General features: G+C 35.5%; 2 protein-coding genes across 2 annotated transcripts; one reads left to right on the top strand and one right to left on the bottom strand.

Annotated features, from left to right (window-relative positions):
* Positions 1 to 8504: 8504 nt before the first annotated feature.
* On the top strand, positions 8505 to 15722 carry pcolcea (procollagen C-endopeptidase enhancer a). The gene is made up of 9 exons (XM_046861909.1): positions 8505 to 8698; positions 10801 to 10909; positions 12179 to 12437; positions 13067 to 13191; positions 13363 to 13499; positions 13934 to 14256; positions 14417 to 14491; positions 14715 to 14885; positions 15045 to 15722. Exons 1-9 carry the CDS (start codon positions 8607 to 8609, stop codon positions 15173 to 15175), a joined length of 1422 nt encoding a protein of 473 aa, XP_046717865.1. The 5' UTR covers positions 8505 to 8606; the 3' UTR covers positions 15176 to 15722.
* Positions 15723 to 15936: 214 nt separating this feature from the next.
* tmem88a (transmembrane protein 88 a) lies at positions 15937 to 20437 on the bottom strand. The gene is made up of 3 exons (XM_046861910.1): positions 20202 to 20437; positions 16864 to 17215; positions 15937 to 16480 (listed from the first exon to the last, which is right to left on the bottom strand). Exons 2-3 carry the CDS (start codon positions 17212 to 17214, stop codon positions 16199 to 16201), a joined length of 633 nt encoding a protein of 210 aa, XP_046717866.1. The 5' UTR covers position 17215; positions 20202 to 20437; the 3' UTR covers positions 15937 to 16198.
* Between the last annotated feature and the right edge of the window lie 3046 nt (positions 20438 to 23483).

Genomic DNA, 23483 nt, shown 5'->3' on the forward strand with positions numbered 1-23483 from the left:
GTACATCATTACTTTGTAACTCTGTCACTTTAGATTGTTTGCAGAAATACACTATTTTGTGTGTTTTAAAAAGTTTTAGTAGCTCATAATAATAATAGTGACAGTACTAATATTAATAATAATAAAAGGAAGAAGATATCTTGTCATAATACCGCAAGATCACTTGCAATCATAATTACACTTGCTTGAGTTTTTATATTTCATCCAACAGAATTCACAAATCATTGTAAGCAAATATCAAACTTGTCACATTTTTGGTTGTGTGCTCCATAATACTTCATTATTTGTAACTGGAACCTATTGGACACTTACACTGCCATCTGGTGGCGTCAGAAGAGAAAATCGCATTGCATGGAAATTTCAAGATGGCGGAGAAAACATCTGTAAAGTCAGGCAGCCACACCTACACACCAGACCAAAACGTCCACAAGGTATAAAAATCTAATAAAATGTACTTGTTGATTCTTTATTAAGTTATGCGTAATACTGTTGTATGAATAATATGGCATACAAATTCAGCACATTTTTGTAACGGTAAAGATTTACTATGCCGCTAAACTTGAGGTCCACATATGTGGACAATGGGCCTTAGCTTCTTTGAACATTTACAAATGTTAGCAAAAATCATGTGTTTGTAAAGAATTTATTAGAAAACATACATTTACAATAGTTTTTACAACAGTATAAATTAAATATACATCTATGTACATATATTAAAATGTGATAAAAAATTTCTTAGCCAAAATAACAAACAAGTTGAAAATTGCTAAGAAATATTAATTTATGTGATAAATACATTCATAAATGAAAATAACCATGTGTCATAAATAATTTTACATTAATTTTTATAAATTTTTTCTCATGATATCATTTCCAAAGTGTATTCCTTTGTCAAAGACAGTTGAATTAATACTGGAGTAAATTGCTGGGAACAGCTCAGAGCTACAGGACTTGTCTGACATTAATGACCTCGTAAATGATGTTAATTACCATCCTCCACATCCTCCACGGGCTAAGCAGCAGTGAGGAGTAGACTAGTGGGGATGAAGACCCTATTCCACAGTCCACTAAGGCCAGCCGGGGACGTAATTGTCTTCGTGGTGAAACGTATGGTTATCTTTCAGGCTGTTGCATTGCCATTTCATGCACTCCCAGACGTTGGATTTAGCCAGTTGAGTCTAATGGCTCAAACTATGACCCTGAAGAGCCAACACCAGCCTTTTCTTGACCGCATTCTAAAAGGCTGCAGGTCTCAGGCAAGACCAGATAGTGTTTCTAATTTATGAGCAAATGATACATCTACAGGAGCCTGTCCTTGTCGTCAATATCTACCAAAAAAGCCCAATCCAGTTGGCATGAGAAACTTCTTTGTGCTTTAGCAGAAGGCATCATGCTTGACTTTGAATTATATCAGGGTGCAGATGCACTGATTGCACAGGTTAAGGAACAATGTGAACTGGGTTTGGGAGGCTTGATCATTGATCGTCTGACACAAACTCTCCATTTTGGTTCAAAAGTGTATTGCGATCGGTTCTTTACATCCATCAAAGCTGTGAATCAAATTATGGAGAAGCAGCTGTACCTGAATGGTACAGTTATGAAGAATCGAGTTTCCAAAGCAGTGCTGAAGCTACTGAGTGACAAAATGATAAAAAATAATGGAAGAGGAACCTCAGCAGAAGTTACCACTGAAGATGAGAAAATTTGTGTTGTAAAGTGTTATGACAACAAGCCGATATGCTGTCTGTGGTTCATGATGCACAGCCTGAAGACACCTGCCAGTGATGGGACAAGAAACAGAAACAATATGTGTCTATCAGGTGACCAAGTATTGTTCATGAATACATTAACAAGATGGGTGGGGTTGACCTCACAGACAGGATGATCAGCTACTATAAAATGAGTGTCCAAGAAGTGGAAGCTGCACGCAACTGTTCCACAGTCTTTCACAGCAGTTAAATGTACTGCAGTTAAATCAACTGTATCCTCAGACAAAAAAGATATTTCTACTTTGGAGTAGTTGAAGTTTTGAAGTGTTACAGAAAAGCAAAAATTTTTTTATATATGTATATATGTGATAGCTTGTTTATTTATTTTTTTTTTTTTACCATATCCATGTTCAGAAGTTGAAACTGTTATATATGCAACAGTAACCATGAAAAATGTTAAGGCACAGTGCACAGGCTGTAAATAAAAGAGATTGGCACTTGCATTTGTTACACAATGGTGCCTTGATTGTTTTCTGTAGACCGAGTTTCCACATATGTGGACATAATATTTTTTTAAAGAGGTTCATGTTCAAAGATAATATCAGGTTATTATATTTATTGGTTCCACCTAACCCCAAATAGCTAGAAGAAACCTAAAAATGCAAGCCAAACTAAAGCTTGAGTCTTAGGATATATATATATATATATATATATACATATATATATATATATATATATATATATATATATATATATATATATATATATATATATATATATATATATATATATATATATACATATATATATATATATATATATATATATATATATATATACATATATATATATATATATATATATATATATATATATACACACACACACACACACACACACACATGTGCATCTCAATAAATTAGAATATCTTTAAAAAGTGGATTTATTTTAGAATTTCAATACAAAAAGTGAAACTCATATTTTATATCAATTCATCACACACAGACTGATATATAAGTGCTTATTTATTTTCATTTAGAAGATTATACTAATAAAAACCCAAAATGTAGTATTTCAGAAAATTAGAATATTACTTAAGACCAATAAAGAAAAAAGAAAAGATTTTAGCACAGAAATGTTGGACTACTGAAAAGTTTGCACATGTAAAAAACTTACTCGGTCGGGGCTCACTTTGCATGAATTACTGCAGTGGCAGGCGAGGTGATCAGTCTGTGAAGCTGCTGACGTGTTATGGAAGCCCAGGTTGCTCTGATAGCAGCCTTCAGCTCTTCTACGTTGTTGGGTATGGTGTCTCATATCTTCCTTTTTACAATACCCCATTGATTCTCAATGGGGTTTAGGTCGGGAAAATGTGCTGGCCAATCAAGCACATGAATACCATGGTAATTAAACCAGGGATTAGTACTTTCGGCAGTGTGGGCAGGAGCCAAGTCCTGTTGGGAAATTGAAATCAGCATCTCCATAAAGCTGGTCAGCAGAGGGAAGCATGAAGAACGCTAAAACTTCATACAGTAGACGACTGTGACCTTGGACCTGATAAAACTCAGTGGACCAACACCAGCAGATGACATGACTCTTCAAACCACCACTGCAAACTTTACACTGGACCTCAAGCAACCTGGATTCTGTGCTTCTCTTCCTCCAGACTCTGGGGCCATAATTTCTAAATGAAATGCAAAAATTTCTTTCATCTAAAAAGACGACTTTGTGGCCCACTGGGCAACAGTCCAGTCTTATTTGGTTCAGAAGTGGCTTGACAAAAGGAATGCGTCATTTGTAACCCATGGAACTGTGCGTGGAGGCTCTGGAAACAATGACTCCAGCTGCAGTCCACTCTTTGTGAATCTCCCCAAATTCTTGGGCTTTGTTTCACCTTTTTCTACCATACTATTTCCTTCCATTCAACTTTCCATAAATGTGCTTGGATACAGCACTCTGTAAATAGCCAGCTTCTTTAGAGATGACCTTTTGTGTCTTACCCTCCATGTGCAGGTTGTCAATGATCGTCTTCTGGACAACTGTCAAGTGAGCAGTCTTCCTCCAATTGTGTAGCCTGAACCAAACTGAGACACCATTTAAAGGCTCAGGAAACCTTTGCAAGTGTTTTGAGTTAATTAGGTGATTAGAGTGTGGCTCCAGTATTTAACTTTTTCACAATATTCTAATTTTATGAAATAGTGAAATGGTGGGTTTTTGTTAAATGTGAGCCATTAAAATTAAAAGATATAAACACTTATATATCAGTCTGTGTGTAAGGAATCTATATAATATAAGTTTCACTTTATTTTACACACACACACACACGTGTGTGTAACATATATGTCAAATAACATAATTATTCCATCATTCAGTGTTTGGCATCACTAATATCTGATACAGTACCGGTCCAAGGTACACAGATCTTTACAGCTTATTGCGTAATACATACAGCATGACACAATAAACACAATGACGGTGAGGAAGTTTACATAACAGAGTAAATGCTTGGTACAACAGGAACACGAGCAGATATTAACCAGCCTGCGTAAATGACTGCAAACATGACTAGCCCGACAACACTCATCATGAAGAGAGATATTCGAAGAGAGATATTTTATCACAAAATTTTAATAATATATTCTGTTCATAAACACTAAACATAACTTAATAAAAAAAAAAAAAACACCAAAAGAAGGTTGAATTTAATAACCTTTACTAATGAAGTAACGAAATGCATCAAAGCAAATGCATTTAATGCAGTTGCAGCCTACATCCATAATACAAGCACTATATAGGTTACAGATTTCAATCCTTGAAGTCCTGAAGAATCCTCGTCCTTCACATTTTAGAGTTTTTCTGCTCTACTACAGCAGAAGTTCAGTTCTGGTTCAGTTCAGTTCAACCTGCATTTTTTTTTTAACTTGAAGAAAGACTAAAGATATGCTGGCAAATAAACAAATGGTTACAGCTGCTATAACATAAGTGACAACAGGAATTAACATCAACTCTACAGCATTAAACATAATTACAAAATGTCTTAAAAGTTTGATGATAACGTATTTCATGGAAAAAATTGCAGTAACTGTACTTCATCACACCAGCCTGTCAATTATTGTTTTCAATCCTGACTTAACGAAATTAATTGACATTATCACTAACATACACACACACACACACACACACACACACACACACACACACACACACACACTTTTCAGGCCAAGACGTGTCCCAGTTTCACATCTCTGAAGCTCTGTGGTAAAGTTCAAGTATTTGTGTGTTTGGTGTGTGTGTGTGTGTGTGTGTGTGTGTGTGTGTTATATGTTTAAAGACTTTTGTGGTAAGTTCCAGCTGTAAGAAACAGAAAAAAATATACTAAAACACATTAAACAGTCACATTATACATTAACATTTGGGGATTAAATGTCCAGATGGTATAATAATGGTACAATGAAGAAAAAAAAGAATCAAACACTTTTTATTCTGTCAGCGCTTAACAAAATAATCCAAAGACCGTACATCCTAACATTTACATTCTGACTTCAAGTATTTGTGTGTGTGTGTGTGTGTGTGTGTGTGTGTGTGTGTTATATGTTTAAAGATTTTTGTGGTAAGTTCCAGCTGTAAGAAACAGAAAGAAATATACTTAAACACATTAAACAGTCACATTAAACATTAACATTTGGGGTTTAAATGTCCAGATGGTATAATAATGGTACAATGAAGACAATGAAGACCCATCAAACACTTATTATTCTGTCTGAGCTTAGCACAATAATCCAAAGACCGTACATCCTAACATTTACATTCTGACCTAATTAAAACATGATGTAACAATCAGATCTGTAATCTGATTTATTTTAAACAATGTCAAAAAAATACATCCAGTCATATTTACATCAAATGAAAACTTGACTTGAATCTTGACTTGAATTCTCTATGGAATCTATGTTTCCTTTTCTTCCTGAATTAAAATTAAAACTGAAATAAAAATTCACTCTCAAATAAAAAAAACCCATCATGAAATAAGCTAGGTCAATACATGTTTTTGTTGTGATGCCACCTCACTAGTTACGCTTGTTTAGTAAACATTAAATAACCAGCAATCCATATTTATTAAGAAAAAAAAGAATTTTGTGTTAAATGGTCAGTTTCTTGACTTTCACTCCAGTAGGATTTAGCTTTTTAAAATCTTTGAATTGAATCAAATGTGAAGCTTTAAATAGATTTTCAAGATTCTCACATATATTATACACAGACACTTAATGCAGATGCTGCAGAAAATATTATAGTTTAGTCGTTTTATAGTGTATACTCATTATACAATCACTGTGTCTGTGATTTAGTGTGATTTACTGTCAAATATATAGAGCAGACATACAGATAAATAAATGAAAGTATTATAAGATAATGAAAGTTTAATTTCAATTTTAATTATTAAAATATTATGTTATGCTGCATTCACGATATGGCTGCACTTTGTAATTCTTCGCCTCCAACCAGGAAAACACACAGAACACTTACACTTGAACTTTCAGCTTTGGGTAATTTGGTTAAACAGCAGTTCCTTCTATGTTTACAGAGGGATGTGAAATCAACACCGCCACTTATACTGTGTACAGTGTAAAATACTTTTACAGGAGTTTATAGCAATATTGTTATAGCTGATGAGCTTCTTTCTAATGCCAGGCTCTACTGTCTGGTACTGTTGCTGAACCGCGAATACAGTTACAATTATTTGCCTAAATGTTAGAAGGTCAATAAAATACAGACCAGTATCTGTAAAAGTGCAGTTTATGAGTTGTACCTCCAGCAAAACAAACAAAAGACACTCTTTCAATGTGTTGAGGTAGGAAACGCCATCATTACTACTCGCAAATGATCGTCTACAACGCACTAGGAATGCAGCTTTACACCAAGTGCTGGAATTTTGTCTTTAAACTCTTATGTTGTTACCCTGTGCTTTACTCCTCCATCCAACCCCAAACCACACTCCCACACCAACACATTCCTGTGCGTTTTCATTCAAAACTTATCTCTGAGTTCCCAGTTGGCCCAAATCCTGAATAAACAGGATATTCAGTGTGTCAAAGAGGCTATAAATACAATAATTTTATATCTCAGACTAGTTTTAATCAGAAAAAAAAATTGCAAAAGCCTAAAAAAGATCTGTCTCCATTGAAGCGCTTCTGATTTGCCACGCTCCTTCTGACTCATCATCTCCTCCTGAACTGCTTAATCATTTTTTTGTGGTGCAAAATCTGTGAACGTTTGTGTTTTCCTCTACTGCCTCCAAAAAAAAAAAATCGGGGGCAAATTCTTGCAACATTACATGTTTTTCCCCCTTCGAAGCTTGAACTGAAAGAATAAGACACAAATGGAGGAGTTGTGTAAATGTCTTATCACTGCTCTGTTGCAACCAGGTTACTCACCTTATTCTTTTATTTCTCTTATACTCTTATACTTTTAGTTATAATCCACACTTTTAAACATGCAAAATTATTCAAATTGGCTGCTGAAACACACATCTGGGAATGTTGCAGAGAAGCTCACAGGATTAGTCTGCTTGCCTGAGTTGTGACTCACTATGACAATGAAGCAGACTGTAAATTTAAATCTGGCAACCGAGACACAAACATCAAGTAATCCAAATATGCATCATGGAAATTTTTTATAATTAAAAACATCTTTTCATTCCAACTGTTACGTGCTGCTTTTTCTTTTCATTATACACTTTGAGATTAGCCTAAATTAATACCTGGCAACCATAAACAGAATAAGCAACTAAAACATAAGAATCTGTAAAGTCAGGGTTATTTACAAAATAATTTCTATAGAACTTTTTGAACTTATGACTCTTACACATATGCATGGCAGTAACAATGTCTGCTTTTTCATTTGCTGTGTTTCATAAAAGACCAAAAAAATCAGGGACCTTTTCTTCAAACAATTAGAGTTGACATAAAAGAACAGTAAAAATATATATCTCTATTATGCCAGGACTCTTAGTTTTATCCTATAGACCACATTTTCCTCATACAGTGCTGTAGACCAGAGAGCTGAAACCTGGCAACCAAACATGCTGCATAATATGAATAATCTGCTAATAGGCAGAGTCTCTAAAAATAAGGAATGCCTTGTCCTTCTGATCTTCCTTAGTGCACATCTTCTTCTCATACTTTAATGACTGGCAACCAGACCTGTTAAAAAAACTGCATGGAAACCAAAAACAGCAAATATGTCATTCTAAGCCCACGAATGTTACGTTTATGCCCTCGAGTACACATTCCTCACACCAGACATCTGAAATCTGGGACCCAAAAATGCAAAACCTGCAGAATTAGCTTCTGCCATTGGTTTGAAATTTCATAGGATTTAGTCATACACCTAATCTGTATCTCAAAACTACCAGAGTACAGACCGATCTGGAAACCGCTGCAGTCACATTGAATTAACTGTAAATAAGAACATTTCTATTACCAATCACACACTTATGCTGATGTGAGTTTGGCTAAACCAGATGTCTCATGCTTGAATATCACCAAGATTAGCAGATGAATCAGAAACCAAGCTAAACAGTGAACAGCGGGAGATTTTGTATGTTCTTTATGATCTCTCTCTCGATCTTTCTCTCTCTTTTTCTTTTCTTTCTTTTCTGGAATGTCCAGTAAAAAAAAAATGGCTGAGATCTTGAGCTACATCTGGAGCTGATTTAAGCCCCTCCCCCTCCCCCTTTTGTTTGGACCCCCCCTGTCACTACTTGCACACTTCTCTTATACTGTCCTGTCTTGTCTTTTCTTCAGCCCTCCTCCTCCTCCTTTTTCTCCTTCTCCACCTCTTTTCCTTCAGACTGCTCCTTCCTTCATTCTTTCTCTTATGCTGTTCTATTGAGGGAAAATGGAGCATCTGAGCAGAACCTTGTCCTCTTTATGGTTTTTACTTTTACTGGTTTTTGGATGGACACACAGCCAGACGAATAACCACACAAGGTAGTGTGTGTATATATATATATATATATATATATATATATATATATATATATATATATATATATATAGTGTGTGTGTGTGTGTGTGTGTGTGTGTGTGTGTGTGTGTGTGTGTGTGTGTGTGTGTGCGCGCGTGCGTGCGTGCGTGCGTGTGTGTGCACGTGTGTATGTGTTTTCCACCTGGACAGACTGGAATAGACTGCAAATGTAGAGGAAGCCTTTGTTTCAGTTTTTGTGTGTGTGTGTATTTCCACCTGGACAGATTAGAATAGACTAAATGTGGAGTAAGCCTTTGTTTCAGTGTGTGTGTGTGTGTGTGTGTGTGTGTGTGTGCATGTGTGTGTGTGTGTGTTTGCCTCCCCTAAATGAAGCAATCACATTGGCAGATATTCTGGAAAGTTCTTTGAGTTCTTCAGCCTGTAGGATCCAGGGAATGTGCTTACTGTATAAAAAACTGTCCAAAACTCCTGAACTCAGCAATAAGAACTGCTTGTATTTCATTGTTTATATAGGGTTTTTTTTATATATATAAACTGCATTTTTGTGAGAACTAAAACACGTCTAACACCTGAGAGTATTTAGTGCACTCTTTAATGACCTGAAGGACTCGTATAAAGTCATCACTGGAGCATATTGATATCAAATCTGATCTGTTTTGGAGTTTAAACTAACATTTTTATTTTTTACAATTATGGAATTTGGAAGATGCTCATATATAACAATCAAAATATACTGGTTCAATAGAACACCAACTAAGAATGTCATTAGGCTAAAAACTGCTACTAAAGTTTTTTTTTTTTTCTAATTTAAGAGCCACTGAAAGAGATAGGACTTTAGACATTGCTTGAAGACTTCAAAAGACTCTAGTTAAAGTTTGTTCCACCACCTCTGTGCCAGAAAAGAGAAAAGCCTGGAAGCATGTTTATCCGGGAGATAGTGGACCCAATCAAGCAGTGAATTGAGAATAGGATGGAACATGGTGCAGTTTAAGTGAGATAAGTGCTGAGAAATAGAGGGGTGGGGTAGATGGCATTCTTTTATATTAATTTGTGCTTTAGCCTGTATTTCATCAGACTTGTAGATCTAGATTTTTACAGGGACATTTTCATCTTCTTATTTATTTTCCTTTGTCGGTCTGAATCTGTTGAACCTGAGTTTGTACTTCAATTTAGCATTTATAACACTGTGTGGTTACTGTATAATATTGAAAACCCAATATATCACACACCACCACAAGATGGCATCGTTTTCACCGTAAAAAATCTAAAAGAGAACGGATTTCTGAACGCTTTAGCAGAAATCAGGGTCTAGACAATTCTAAAGCAATAAATAAACATTTACACCGTTGTGAAGCTGAACGTGATTACAAAAGCATCTGAAAGTTTATGATACCACACCCTGCAAAATTCCTGTACAGGGAATTACAGGAATTTTCTGTAGCAAGAAAAGACAAATAATCACATCCTTTAACCAGGTGTCATCCTGTCTGTCTGACCTACTTAAAATAGTGATATACTTTTGATCATTAATTGATATAATGCTATATTCTGTTCTAGCACCTTATACTGAATTGATCTTTCATTGCATTTATGCACTTACTTCAGTCCAAGTGTCAGCATTAATTAATTAATTAAAATTTGTATTGCTACATTGCTGGGTTTTCACACAGGTACTTTCAGGTAAGTTATGTATACCATGGCCTACAACAAGTGCTTGTGTTAAAATGAGGTCTTGTCAGTACGTAGTTTTAATGTGAAGAGCATACATTGTAAATACAAGCAAAAAAAAAAAATATATATATACCTGGATGCATCCAACAAAAGTGTATTTTGCTGAACAAACTGTGCAGATACCATTCTGCATTTATAATGTATTTAATTTCCAAACAGTGAACTGTATAACCAGTGCTACACATATAAATAATGTGTGTATGTTAAGCAATCTGTAGTAAATACTGCTATAAACATATTTATAGTAATGATGTTTTACTCACTGCTGATGGTGTGATTTGTCCTAACTTAACAGTAAATAGAAGCCATTTTTATTCAAGTGTTTCCTGTCTCTCACAGAGTGTGTGTTTTGTCCTTTCTGTCCTGCTTTTAGGCCGGAGTTTAAATGTGGAGGGAATCTGAATGGAGACTCAGGCTTCGTGGCCAGTGAGGATTTTCCAACATACTATAAACCAGACAGCAAGTGCACTTGGTACATCACTGTGAGTGGAAATTTATGGTACAAATATAAATTATTCCCTATGAATTTATCCCTAACAAGAGAGCCACTGGTGCCTGTGGCAGGGAAAAACTCCCTAAACCAATTTGAGGAAAAACCTTGAAAGGAACCAGACTCAATAGTTAAACCATAGTCATCTGGTTGAGATCAAATGTCCATTCATTATATTTTCATCAATGTGAAAACACAGAAATAAATCCATAAAAATTAATGTAATTTCTCTCTATTCCTAATCTCTCTATTTTATTCTCTCTCTATTATACTCTATGTTTTTGCACATTTTAGTGAAATTCACTCATTTCTTTCCACATGGCCAGTCAAAACACCATAATGCTCACTGAATAAACTTGAAAGAGCATTATTACTTCAATTTGGCAAACATGTTGACTTGGAGTAAATACCCATACAGTGAGTAATTAATTAAATTGGCACCACCTAATTGCTAAAAATAAAATAAAAATTCAATTAAATAAATGGAAAAATTCAGGTTAATTGTTTATATGTGTTAGACCCAATTTGGGTAATACAGATGTTTATATAAGTGCGTGTGTGTGTGTGTGTGTGTGTGTGTGTGTGTGTGTGTGTGTGTGTGTGTCTTTATAATATTTAATTTTCTAAAGATGTAATCTACTTAACTGTATTACTTATTTAAGCATACTTTAACAAATGTCTTCATTCCTTCCATCCTTCATTCTTTCACTCCCTCGATATGTGGAACTGTCAGGGTTTTGTCATTTTAAGACAAAATCTAGAAACTGGAACTTAAACTCTATAGAATCCATAGCGCTAGCATTTGTCATGCGCTACTTTCTGGTTAGTGGCTAACGCTAGCACTATGGATTCTTAGGAGCTTTCATGCATGTGCAAAAAAAACTTATTTCCACTATGGAGTGAGAAGCCACAGTGACAATGCACTAACTATAGTTTCTTTTTTATATCCCCTGCATAGTTGTGTATGTTCTCAAGTTTATTAATACTAATTAACAAAAAATGTACTTTAAATGTTAGTCAGAGAATAAACAAACTTGCGGTCCGGCACTTAATACATTCCTGAGGAAACTCAGATTTTAACTATGTTCCGCATGTTAAAAAGAATTACATTCGGTATACATGTGTACCAAACCGAAAGCCCTATACCAAATAATTTTGGTATGAATATCTGTATCGTTTCACCCCTAGTATGTGCTGATAGCTTTATTGGCATGACTGCAAAATTATTTGCTAGACTTGTCTGTCTCTCTGTCTTACTTAGGTCCCAGAAGGCAACGTGGTCACGCTCTCCTTCAGGATTTTTGACTTTGAGGCCGACACTCTGTGCCGATATGATTTCCTGGACATATATAATGGTCACTCGAACATGGCACAGAAGTTGGGTCGGTTTTGCGGGACGTTTCGGCCTGGCACGCTCATCTCCACCTCCAACACCATGATGCTGCAAATGGAATCTGACTCAGCAACCGGGGGACGTGGCTTCCTTGCTCAATTTATTGGAGCAAAACCACACCTGAATGGTGCTCATCACTTATAATCACTTCATTCATTAATGAAGTAACCTTTTTTTGGCATTGGATTTACAAGAATTTTGATTGAATTCGAAGTCAAAGTATGTTTTATAAAAAATGTTACTCAGATCAACAAAACAAAAAGTTAAAAGTTTAAGAAAAAAAACCCACTAAAACATATAAAAACTGTTTTTCAGAGGCAAAACAAAAAAGCAGCAAGTTTTTTAACTTTTGACCAATGGTAAATTCTTAGTTTATATATTAATATATATTATATATATTATAAATAACATATTTTTATTACAGTTCTTCCAGGCAATGCCTTTTCTAAAAAAGCTAAAAATATTTATGTAATAAAAGCATAAAAAAATATTGGATGATAGCTACATCCTCCCACCTATACTAGCTTAGCAAATATTAGCATTTATATTTACATTTTGAATTTGTTTGAGTATAATGAGCAACACTGTGGAGTTAATAAAGATCTATCTTTACTACTTAGGGACATGCAATAATAGATAATTGACGTTTTCATTAATAACTTTTATAGCAATCATTTTCTTGCATTAATGGATGAAAATTTTGTAGTTATAATTTGCATGTCTTTCTGATAAATTGTGCTGAAATGTGACAATCAGATCAACAGTTGTGTGGTGGAAAGATGACAAAACCACAAGGCACATTTGAAACTCCCAACTGGCCAGAGAAAAATTACCCTCCAGGCATCAGTTGCTTGTGGCTCATCACTGTGGATCCAGACAAGGTCAGGACTTATTCTTGAATTAGTCAAATCTTTGTAAAAATAAGCTTCTGGATATTACAATCTAATATTATACATGGAAATGAAATTCTGTTTTAAAATACAATTTGTAGTTGTGTTGATTTTTGAGATTGGAGCTGTGTGATGGTTGATGTTGGTGTTGGTGTTTTTCAGGTGATTGAGGTGAAGTTCGATAAGTTTGATGTGGAGCGTGATACATACTGTCGCTTCGATTACGTGGCATTTTATAATGGGGGAGAGAGTGATGCCTCCAGACGCATCGGAAAATACTGCGGTGACAAGGCACCTGAGTGAGTACAGCTTTGTAAGTTTTATCGTGACTTATGCACTTGTAGAAAAGATTTTCTTCAAGATGGTTCTTTGTGACAGTATGGTTTCTGAAAACAGCTCTGATAATAATAAAGATAGAAAATAATAATATATTGTAACCAGGTGGTGCAAATTGCAGTGTAGCTCAGACCCTGACTGTCTGTAAAGATTCACAGAGTAAATGAGGGTCCATGTGGTTTATATATGCAAGGGAAAGAAACTAACAATGACAAATGAAGATATATAACTCGAGTCATGGTTCTCTTTAGTGGCGTGAACTGAATTGAACAAATATATAATCAGACCATTAATTTAATAACATTTCTAGACCATCACATATGAGCTAGTGCTATAACTACATAGTTAATACTAATCCATTTTCTCTTTTTTTTTTTCTCTCTCTCTCCATCTCCAGCCCCATCGTGACCAACAGTAACGCTCTCCTGGTGCAGTTTGTGTCTGACCAGAGCGTCACTTCTGACGGATTCATGGCCTCATATTCCAGTGTCCCAAGAGGGCATTCTGTCCAGCCAGGATCCCGTGTGCACTCATCACCCACAGTTCCACGGCTCGGCCCAGTCCTGCCCCGCAAACCCATCATCACGATGACTACAGAGGCAACGACTACTACAACCACCACCAAGGCTCCACGCAGACGGCCACCGCCCAATCCCAACCAGCCAGACAGACCTTCGAGTCGCAAACCTGAGTCGAGTCAGCCAAATCCAGCTGTTCCAGGTGAGAGGGGAGTTAATGATATTGTATCATAGACTACAAAAGTTAATCAGGGATCAATGTTTTTTACATTGTCATTTTGCCAACATACATTATATAAAACAATATTTCATTAAAGTATGCTTTGGGAAATTATTTATCTTTTCATTCTACAAATTTCCAGGCTCAAACCCTCTATGTCCTGAAACATGTAAGAGAGATGGCAGCATAAAAGCGAGTTTCTGCAGCAGTGAATTTGGTAAGTTAATTGTTACAGATCCTGTTTGGAAGGTTGTGTGAAATATGTGAAATACTGTAATCCCCCGCTTTACCGCGGATCGAATCTCGTGCCCACAGTTTATCGCGGAATTGTATTTGCCACATAACTATTTTGTTTTGCAGATTTTCCCGGTCTCTCGTGTATAGCACGATAAACCAAAGAACTTACTGTATTACTGTAATTGTGTTTTCTCTTTCTGTAGTGATCACAGGGAAGGTGACGGCACTCTCCCCGGCTCCTCAGGGCCGCCTGCTGGCCACCGTCTCCATCATTAAGGCTTATAAATCTGGAGGACTGACCATCACTCAGGCTGGAGAGACTATGACAGTTAAACTGGTGCTTATGTGCAGGACGTGTCCAGTACTACGCAGAGGTGACCTAAACAACAAACATGGCCAAAAACAATTGTGATAGGAAAAGTAGAGCAGACTACACAGAAAAATGTTAAATGTTGTCGCTCCAAATCTGACTCCAACACTTCTGAATCTTATCTCTTTCATTCTTTTTCATCCCTCGCTTTTTTCTGTTTCAGGACAAAACTTTATTGTGATGGGGCAGGTGGACGAAGATGGGCGTGGCATTCTCCCTCCAGGCAGTTTCACGGCTCTGTACAAAGCACAGCATGACAAAATCCTCACCAGCCTCAACAACCAGCCATGCTGATCCCAGAGGCTAAAACCAACACAGAAAAATACACATACCAGACCATGAAAAACCCATATAATACGATTCAGTATAATTATTTTAATAATTTGTAGAAACGATTTCCTAAAGCTGCACTCAGGCAAAAAAACACTGTTTAATGTGTTAGTGCATTATTCTGTGTTCAGGAGCACACTATCATAGCTCACAACCTCAGCATTTTGGTGAAGTTTGCAGTTTTGTATCATTGTATTTTCATGCTTAAAGTTCCTCTCATACAATTAGCAATTAGCAAGAATTGTTTAAAAATGTAAATTTGGTTCGCTATTTTCTCATTTTTACTCAAGTACCTTAACTATAGTTAGTGCACTAGTCAGTGCATTAGTGAATAGGCAAAGTGGACAAGAGTGCATTAAAAAAAGTACTGTAATATAACAGGTAGGAACTTTTACTTCAAATTCGGAGCAGCTACAGCAACATATAGAGGCACATTTCACCGTATTACTTTATATACTTGAAAATATACTATATATTTGTAATTTATGGTATCAATAAAAGGTTAATATCACACCACATTTCAGTTATTTATTTTCTCTGTCTTGTAAAGGATTTTTTTTATGTAAGTCCCTTCGTCCTGATGACATCAGGAAACTTACCTCTGGGTCTTACAAGCATCGATACTTCATTACAGCAAAAGTCATCATATTACAATTACATGTAAAAGTCAATGAGCTTTCACAGTTGGAAACTGTCAGAGTTACTGTTAAAGAAAATTCATCAACCCCATGAGAAAATTTATTAAAAACAATCATTACATAAAAAAACATGAAAGTATGTTTAACACGGATTCATGCAATGCCATTCGATGAAACGCTTTTCAAATGAAAATAAAAAGCATGCAATTTTTCAGCAAAGTTCATACATCGGTGTATTTGGAAATGTGAATAATTACTATACAAATTAATAATAAAAAATATGCAGATCACTGGAGTAATAACTCTTCATCACAGTTTCAGCCGAAGATGTTTACCATCTGATGTGTCCTCACACCCACACGCTGGATTTGCCCTCTCTCTCATGTGCCCCCTGCTGGCTGCAGCAGCCTTGCAGCCCCGGGTGCTGAGAAACAGGCATGTTTTTATAGACGGCGCGGCTGTAAGGGATGAAGCAGAGACCAAGCTGCAGGTGACGAGCCAGTCTACAGTATGCCGCTAAAGCTAACACCAGCAGAGGAACCAACAACAAGAATCCAACAACCAGCAGAGCAACACAGGATGCATCGTTGAGCAGGTCTGAGCAATAAACGGATGTACCATGGGGCTGAACCTGGATGAGAAGATCGGAGGAACGTCAATCCTACATTGATTAGAATTCATAAACATGAAACTTTTTAGGAAAACACAGACATCATTATATTAATGTCTTTAAATGTTGATTCACTTTTGTTGTGTTTTACTAAATGTCCAGTTATAAGATTTATCATAAGATTTACTACATTGCACCTTAAATAAACAACATTTTTTTTATTAAGAGTTAGAGTAAGCTCTTTTTGGAAAAACGTTTAGTTGAATAAAAGAGATAATGCTTATAACTATAAGATTTATAAATATGAGGTTTATATAAATATAAGGTTCAATGCTCACTGGTGAACTGAGTCAAATAATTTGACTCGTCTAAGTTACACCAAATCCTCATGATTATTATCTCACCTTAGAATGGCAGAGGAAGCCAAATACGACCATGGTGAGAGCTGGAGTGAGGATGACCCCAAAAATAATGGAGGCGAGTGCTGCATTCACGGCCGCGATGATGAGGTTCTGCACTGTGACAAGAACTGAACACGCCCAGCAGTCCAGTGATGCTCTGAGCTCCAGTGGGTCAGCCGAAGCATTGGAGGACGAGTATGGTGGAGGAACCACTGCCGCCGCTGTCACAGGGTCAATGACTGGCGATGACATGGAGTTTGTGTGATGCAGACGAGTTGACTCGGAGTCATCTGCATCAGAGCTGAACTGCTGAGACTGTGTCCTCTCCAGCGTCCCGTTACGAGACAAACTCATTCTGAATAACAGAGAGAGCACAGCTGTGGAGTTCTGAAGATTCAAGAACGTCTTTAGAGACTTAAAAAGATATATACAGTCTATCTATCTATCTATCTATCTATCTATCTATCTATCTATCTATCTATCTATCTATCTATCTATCTATCTATCTATCTATCTATCTATACATATATACAGTATACAGTATATATATATATATATATATATATATATATATATATATATATATATATATATATATATATATATCCTTATCCAGAGTAACTTACAACTGAGAAGTGGAGGGTTAAGGGCCTTGCTCAAGGGCCCAGCAGTGGGAGTTCAGTGGTGGGATTTGAACCTGTGTTCTTCCGATCCAAAGTCCAATGCCAAAATTAGGGATGATTTAAAGGATTTCTATAAGCCTTCATCACATATTCAGCTTGAAGTCTCAGAGTTTCTGAATTATTCTTAAATATATATGTTACTATGACACTGTTTGCACTAGGTTGCAAACTATACACTTTGTGTTGCCTAAACAACTTATTTTACTTCTTAGCCCTGTGTTCTGTATGTAGCTCTATGTTGTGTGGTGTGATGTAGCTCTATGTTGTTTTATGTTGCACCAGCTGGGGTTCTGGAGAAACTCTCATTTCCCTGTGTACTGCATCAGCTTTATATGGTTGAAATGACAATAAAACGCTTCATGACTCTTGATTTTTTTTTTCAGCAAATAAATACAATACAATTGTTCATGTATAGCCATTATACCCCACAGAGACCATAAACTACATATGAGCAGAATGAGCATTTACTAAAAGTAGCTTGGAGTTTGGTCAAAAATGTATTAAAAATGTCCACAATGTCTGCAGACATGCCTCCTGTAAATGTCAAATGCCTGGGGTCTGAGGCTAATGTAGCTAACAAATAACATATATCTACAGACTTTAGTGTAGCATCATCAAACACATAAAGTTTGTAATTAGGAAGGAGAATGGGTGTGCCTCTGTGTGATTTTGGATTGGGTTAGAGGTGTGCATATGAAATTGAAATTATGGAAAGGTAAAATCCTGAAAAAAAGGTGTGAGTCTCCCTGTGATACGCTATTGTTGAATTCTGTGTATGATACATATGAATTAAAAATTTATTCACTTGAGACTCATATAACAGCAACAGAAACATCATTCTTTGCCTTAATGTAAACTCTTACAAAATAAGCAAGCTCTGCTTATTTTTTCTATCAGAACTCCGGGGTTCACATTGTGGAAGGTAAACAGATATAATCGAGTGACTGTGAACAGGAGGAAACAGGAAGTGAGAGAGAAACTAAAAACACAAAACAATGAGGCGGGAACCGAGCCCAGAGGAAAGAATGTGCGTGAAACAGACTGCGAATATCGCCACGAGACGGACATCTCCTCAAACACACGCCTTCCTGCTCATGCTGGGACAAACAAACCATGATAACCTCCTGACCTTGACACGCCGACCCTGAACCTGCAGCAGGGTGCTAATGTGGTGCTTATTAGTTCTCTATAGAACTTTCATTGCTTAAAAAATTACTTGCTATAGTCATTTAACTGGGACTAGGTTTATCCATCTTGCAGGAACCTTATAACTGAATCTAAGAAACCTTAAAAGAACTCTTCCGTTCTGCTAAAAGTGTACATGTAAACTGTATGTGTGCAAATTATTGCACAAAATGTTTGGACCCTGTCAGGATTTTACTCTTTAATAAAATGGTTCATGACTGAATAAATTGGTTCCACTTGAACCAGAACAGATTTGCAGAAACTTTTTTTGAAGAAAATATAATTGGAAATCATTTACACACTTACACCTGCACAATCCACCTGTTATTACATACACTGATTAGCATGAAGAACAGTTCTTCTTAGTGAATTAAGAGTCTTTGGTTTTCAGAAAAATTGATTTTACTTGGAAACTTTTTTTAAATGGAACCAAGTCTACAGACTCTTAGCTTTAGTTAGCTTTGGCACCAACAGATCCATCTTTTTAGGAAAAGGGCACGCTGTTTTCTTTTTTACCTGCAGTCCAGCTGTATTATTCCTACACAAACAGCATGACATCACTGTTGGATATTTTATAGCTAATATGACACTGTTTAAAAATTTATAATTAAATTCCAAAATTCTATCATTGAATGGAAATGTAAATCAGTGCATGACAGCATTGTGGTGATAATAATAATAATAATAATAATAATAATAATAATAATAATAATAATAATAATAATAATAATAATAATAATGATAATGATAAATAATAATAATAATAATAATAATAATAATAATAATAATTATAATGTAGATGTTGTGTCTTTCTTCCTGATGCAACTTTATGACTTGACTTGATGTGTAATTAAAGTGTATAAACTTTTATCTATACTTTTAAATATATATTATAGGTATATAAACGAAATAGGTCAACAGTATGTTTGTACATAGAGATTTAGTTAATTAATTACTTTCAAATTTTTCTTCTTTCTCTTCTTCTTTTTTTCTTCTTCTTCTTCTTCTTATATTTCTTTATTGTAAAACTAAATAACAATTATTGAATATATTTCAGAATCTTAAAACATCAAAACAACATCATAAACAAGGATATTAAACTTATGCTACAGCTGACAGATGCTACATTTGATATTATTCATAATAATAAAACAATTAAATAAAATTAATGATAGATGACCGATAGTGACAAATCATTATGCCATCATGCAATCAGCATTTTTTAAATTCATTTAAAATCCTACAAAAATGCTTCTGAAGGAGTTCTGGATGGAGTTCACAAACATTTCTTACTTCTAAAGCTTTTACATTTAGTGAATGCTTTATAAACACCTCTATTTTTATTTTAATTAGTTAAAGTGATGATAATTTAACTCTAGAGATTTTGCATTAAAAAGACAGTAAACCTTTAACACATGGGTGTTAACACATAATAACAGTGATATCCTTCTCTGATTTAAATTCCGTACTCACTTGGATGAAGTGAAAGATATTTGCTGTCCAAATCCTGCTAAATATTTTCACAGGTGTTTGATTTTAATCCTCCTGTTGTCAAGCAGATTCTTCAGCGCCGTCCTTGAAATTGTCGCCCTTCGTTACTTTTTGTAGTCTCAGTTGTTTTTAGCTGACGGTGCTCAGGCAATGTCAGTGTCAAAAACAGGAATCTCTGAAAGAAAAGTCTGTCTTCTCTCTCTCTCTCTCTCTCTCTCTCTCTCTCTCACTCCATCCTCCCCTCTCTCTATCTCTTTTCCTGTCTCTCTATTTCCTTCCTCTGACAAAAGGTATCTCCTATCCCTCTTTTGGGCTTGGGTTCGCTCCTGCTTGGGGCAGATAGGGTGTTTGAACACTGAACTACAACTGATTCAGCAATAGAGTGAGGAGGGGAGGTGGAAAAAGGATATATATACAGTTTTTAAACCTGAAAGGTAAAACTAATCTTGGCTACAGATACTTTCTCTGAATTTATCAAAAAATTATATGTTAATTTTTGTTCAGTGGCACTATTTCCATGAAAAATAAAAGCAAGACTTCAAGCCAAGTCTGCCAATTACATAAGAGTAACTCCACCATTACACACATGACATTCCTCCCTGCACAATTTATTGTTAGGGAGTAGTGGAGAAGATAAACTATCTCTGTCCAGTGGGGGAGGAGAAAAAGACAGAGAAATACCAGCCCAAATGGTAAAATCCATCAATGAGTTAAATAGAAAATTGTATACATTCCCAGTAGTTACCAACATTTTTTTTCAATAAACATCAATATTCACAACTAAGCACCAATATTTAATAGTAAGCACCAACATTCACCATCATACACCATCAAACAGCAATGTTCACCATTAAAAAACAAAATTCACCATTACACACCAATATTCACCAGAAAGCACCAAATTATATCATTTATCACCAATACTCATCAGGAAACACAAATATTTACCATTAAACACAGGTATTCACCATTAAATACCAGTATAAACCATTAAATTCACATAACTCACCTTTGAACAATATTTAGCATTAAACATCAAAATTCACCATTTAACATCAAAACTCTTAATTCCACACAGAACCTCTTCATTAGACACCAGTATTCACCTTTACACAACAACATTTACTACACATAACCAACTTTAAACACGAATATTTACCATGAAACAGCAATTTGCAGTATTACATTCCAAAACCCAAATAAAACACTATTATTTTTCATGAAACATTCACCATTACACACCAGTATTCACCATTAAACACATATAACCCATCATTAAATACCAGTATTCAACATGAAACATGAATATTCACCATGAAACACAAATAACATGCCATTACTATTACCATCAAACACCAATATTCACCACTAAAAATGTAATTCAACATAAAACACAAAACCCGATTTTAAATCATATAAAATACTAGAAAACACCCAAACTCAACATTAAATAATAAAATCACAATTAAACATCACAATTCACCACTCACCTTTTTTCAACGTTCTCGTGTAACAGTCTTCATTAAACATTAACATTCTCAATTAAATCTATCATATAAAAAAAACTTTGAGAAATACCCATTGAATCTATACCAACACTAACCAATACACCAAAATTATCAGCCATCACATAAACATTTCTCATCATACTAAACGAAATGTTTTCAAAAACCATGAATTTCAACCAAACACCCATTATACCAATTTAACCACTATACATCAACATCAACAAGCACCATCAAATATGAACAAATATGAACAGAAATTGACAATCTCTATCAAATAAGGGAACCAAAAGGCGAATTAATGCAAGTTTAAATGTGAGAATATCTTCAGGTTGCACAAATTGAGTTTTTTTGTTTAAAGGTCAAGCTTCTGTTTAGCTACATTTTTCACTGTTGGAATGCAGAGAGCTTCACGTCTGTTTAAAGTCACTGAGAACAGGTCTGAAATGAAAGTGATGCGGGGGTTAACATATCTCGTAGCTCATAAACACTGGAATACACTCTGTTTCAGCTAAACTGACGTTATCTTTGTATATAATCAATTATATCTGTAACATAAAATTATTATTAAAGCCACCAACAACACTTATTTCATTCTATAATAAAATTATGTAGTCTACATGATTACTAACTGACTGATTATTAGCACTGACAAATGCTAACCTGATATTTCATTTTTAATAAACTCTCTACAGTTAGATTTCTTTTGATTAGCTCTCATTCAAAATTATCTTGATTTTAGCGTATCTGGTTGAGTAGGTTGCTAATTTTAGGTGAATTAATATTTATTTCACAATTCACATTCATCTTTTGCTACTGAGAACATCCTCACAATAACAGCATTTTAATGGTAATGCACATCACAGGTTGTTTTAAGCTTAATGCATCATCATAGTGTGATTATATTTGTTACACCGGAAAAAGTGACTTTATAATGTTGGAATTTAACACAGACTTCCTCTTAGTGTGTCACCGAGTTCACATCATTCAAATAATGCATCTTATTTCCTCTCTAAAAAAAAATGGGAAGGTGGGTAATCTTCAACCCTGAGCATCAAAACTTTCAGTAGGCTACATGGGCAACAATATGTGCACCCCTGACCATCACACTTGTGTTCTCACTGGGCATCTTATTCCAGATGTGCTGTCCTATTAAGCATTCTTTTGGAAAGAATACACACTAGATTTTGGGTTGTAGGTGTGGGTTTAGGATTAGTGATCATTCAAGTATAAGGAATCAAACATTGATGTCAAGATCCAGTGGCTCCAGGTCCAGCTCATCCCAAGGTGTTTAGTGCTGAGGGAGTTTCAAAGGTCAGGGCTCTGTGCAAGACACTCAATTTCTTCCAGTCCAGACTTCACACCATCAACCATGTTTTCATAGACCTCGTTTTGTAGCACTGCCATGTTGGACACACTTTTGGCCATACTGTACATTTCACAGAGCTTAGCATAGAAAGAATATAGAGATACAAAAGACATTTTTTACAAGGATGAGTGATGACAGAACAAGATACCAGGCGATACATTCCTGTCTTACATCATTTCATACTTCTGACAGGGGCTGTATGGGGATTAGAGTTTGATAAAGAGAATGAATATTAGGTGGGCATCATGCATCAGCACTGAGAGGAGCAGCAGTAAGGAAAAATAGCATCTAAGGGGATATCCTGAGAGTCACGCGGGACTGATTTCCCGTCCTTGGATCCAGGATTTCCGGCTGCAGAGGTTGCCAAGCTGTCACCCTTTTTAACACACA

This window comes from Silurus meridionalis, chromosome 11 (genome assembly GCF_014805685.1).
Source record: "Silurus meridionalis isolate SWU-2019-XX chromosome 11, ASM1480568v1, whole genome shotgun sequence".
Lineage (NCBI taxonomy): Eukaryota > Metazoa > Chordata > Actinopteri > Siluriformes > Siluridae > Silurus > Silurus meridionalis.

What these genes read in the sequence shown, in the direction of transcription:
- pcolcea (XM_046861909.1), top strand. Translation starts at nt 8,607, where the DNA reads ATGGAGCATCTGAGCAGAACCTTGTCCTCTTTATGGTTTTTACTTTTA. An exon ending in CAGACGAATAACCACACAAG is followed by an intron (nt 8,699 to 10,800) that starts GTAGTGTGTGTA and finishes TCCTGCTTTTAG; the next exon opens with GCCGGAGTTTAAATGTGGAG. An exon ending in GCCAAATCCAGCTGTTCCAG is followed by an intron (nt 14,257 to 14,416) that starts GTGAGAGGGGAG and finishes ACAAATTTCCAG; the next exon opens with GCTCAAACCCTCTATGTCCT.
- tmem88a (XM_046861910.1), bottom strand. Translation starts at nt 17,214, where the DNA reads ATGAGTTTGTCTCGTAACGGGACGCTGGAGAGGACACAGTCTCAGCAG. An exon ending in GCTTCCTCTGCCATTCTAAG is followed by an intron (nt 16,481 to 16,863) that starts GTGAGATAATAA and finishes CTTCTCATCCAG; the next exon opens with GTTCAGCCCCATGGTACATC.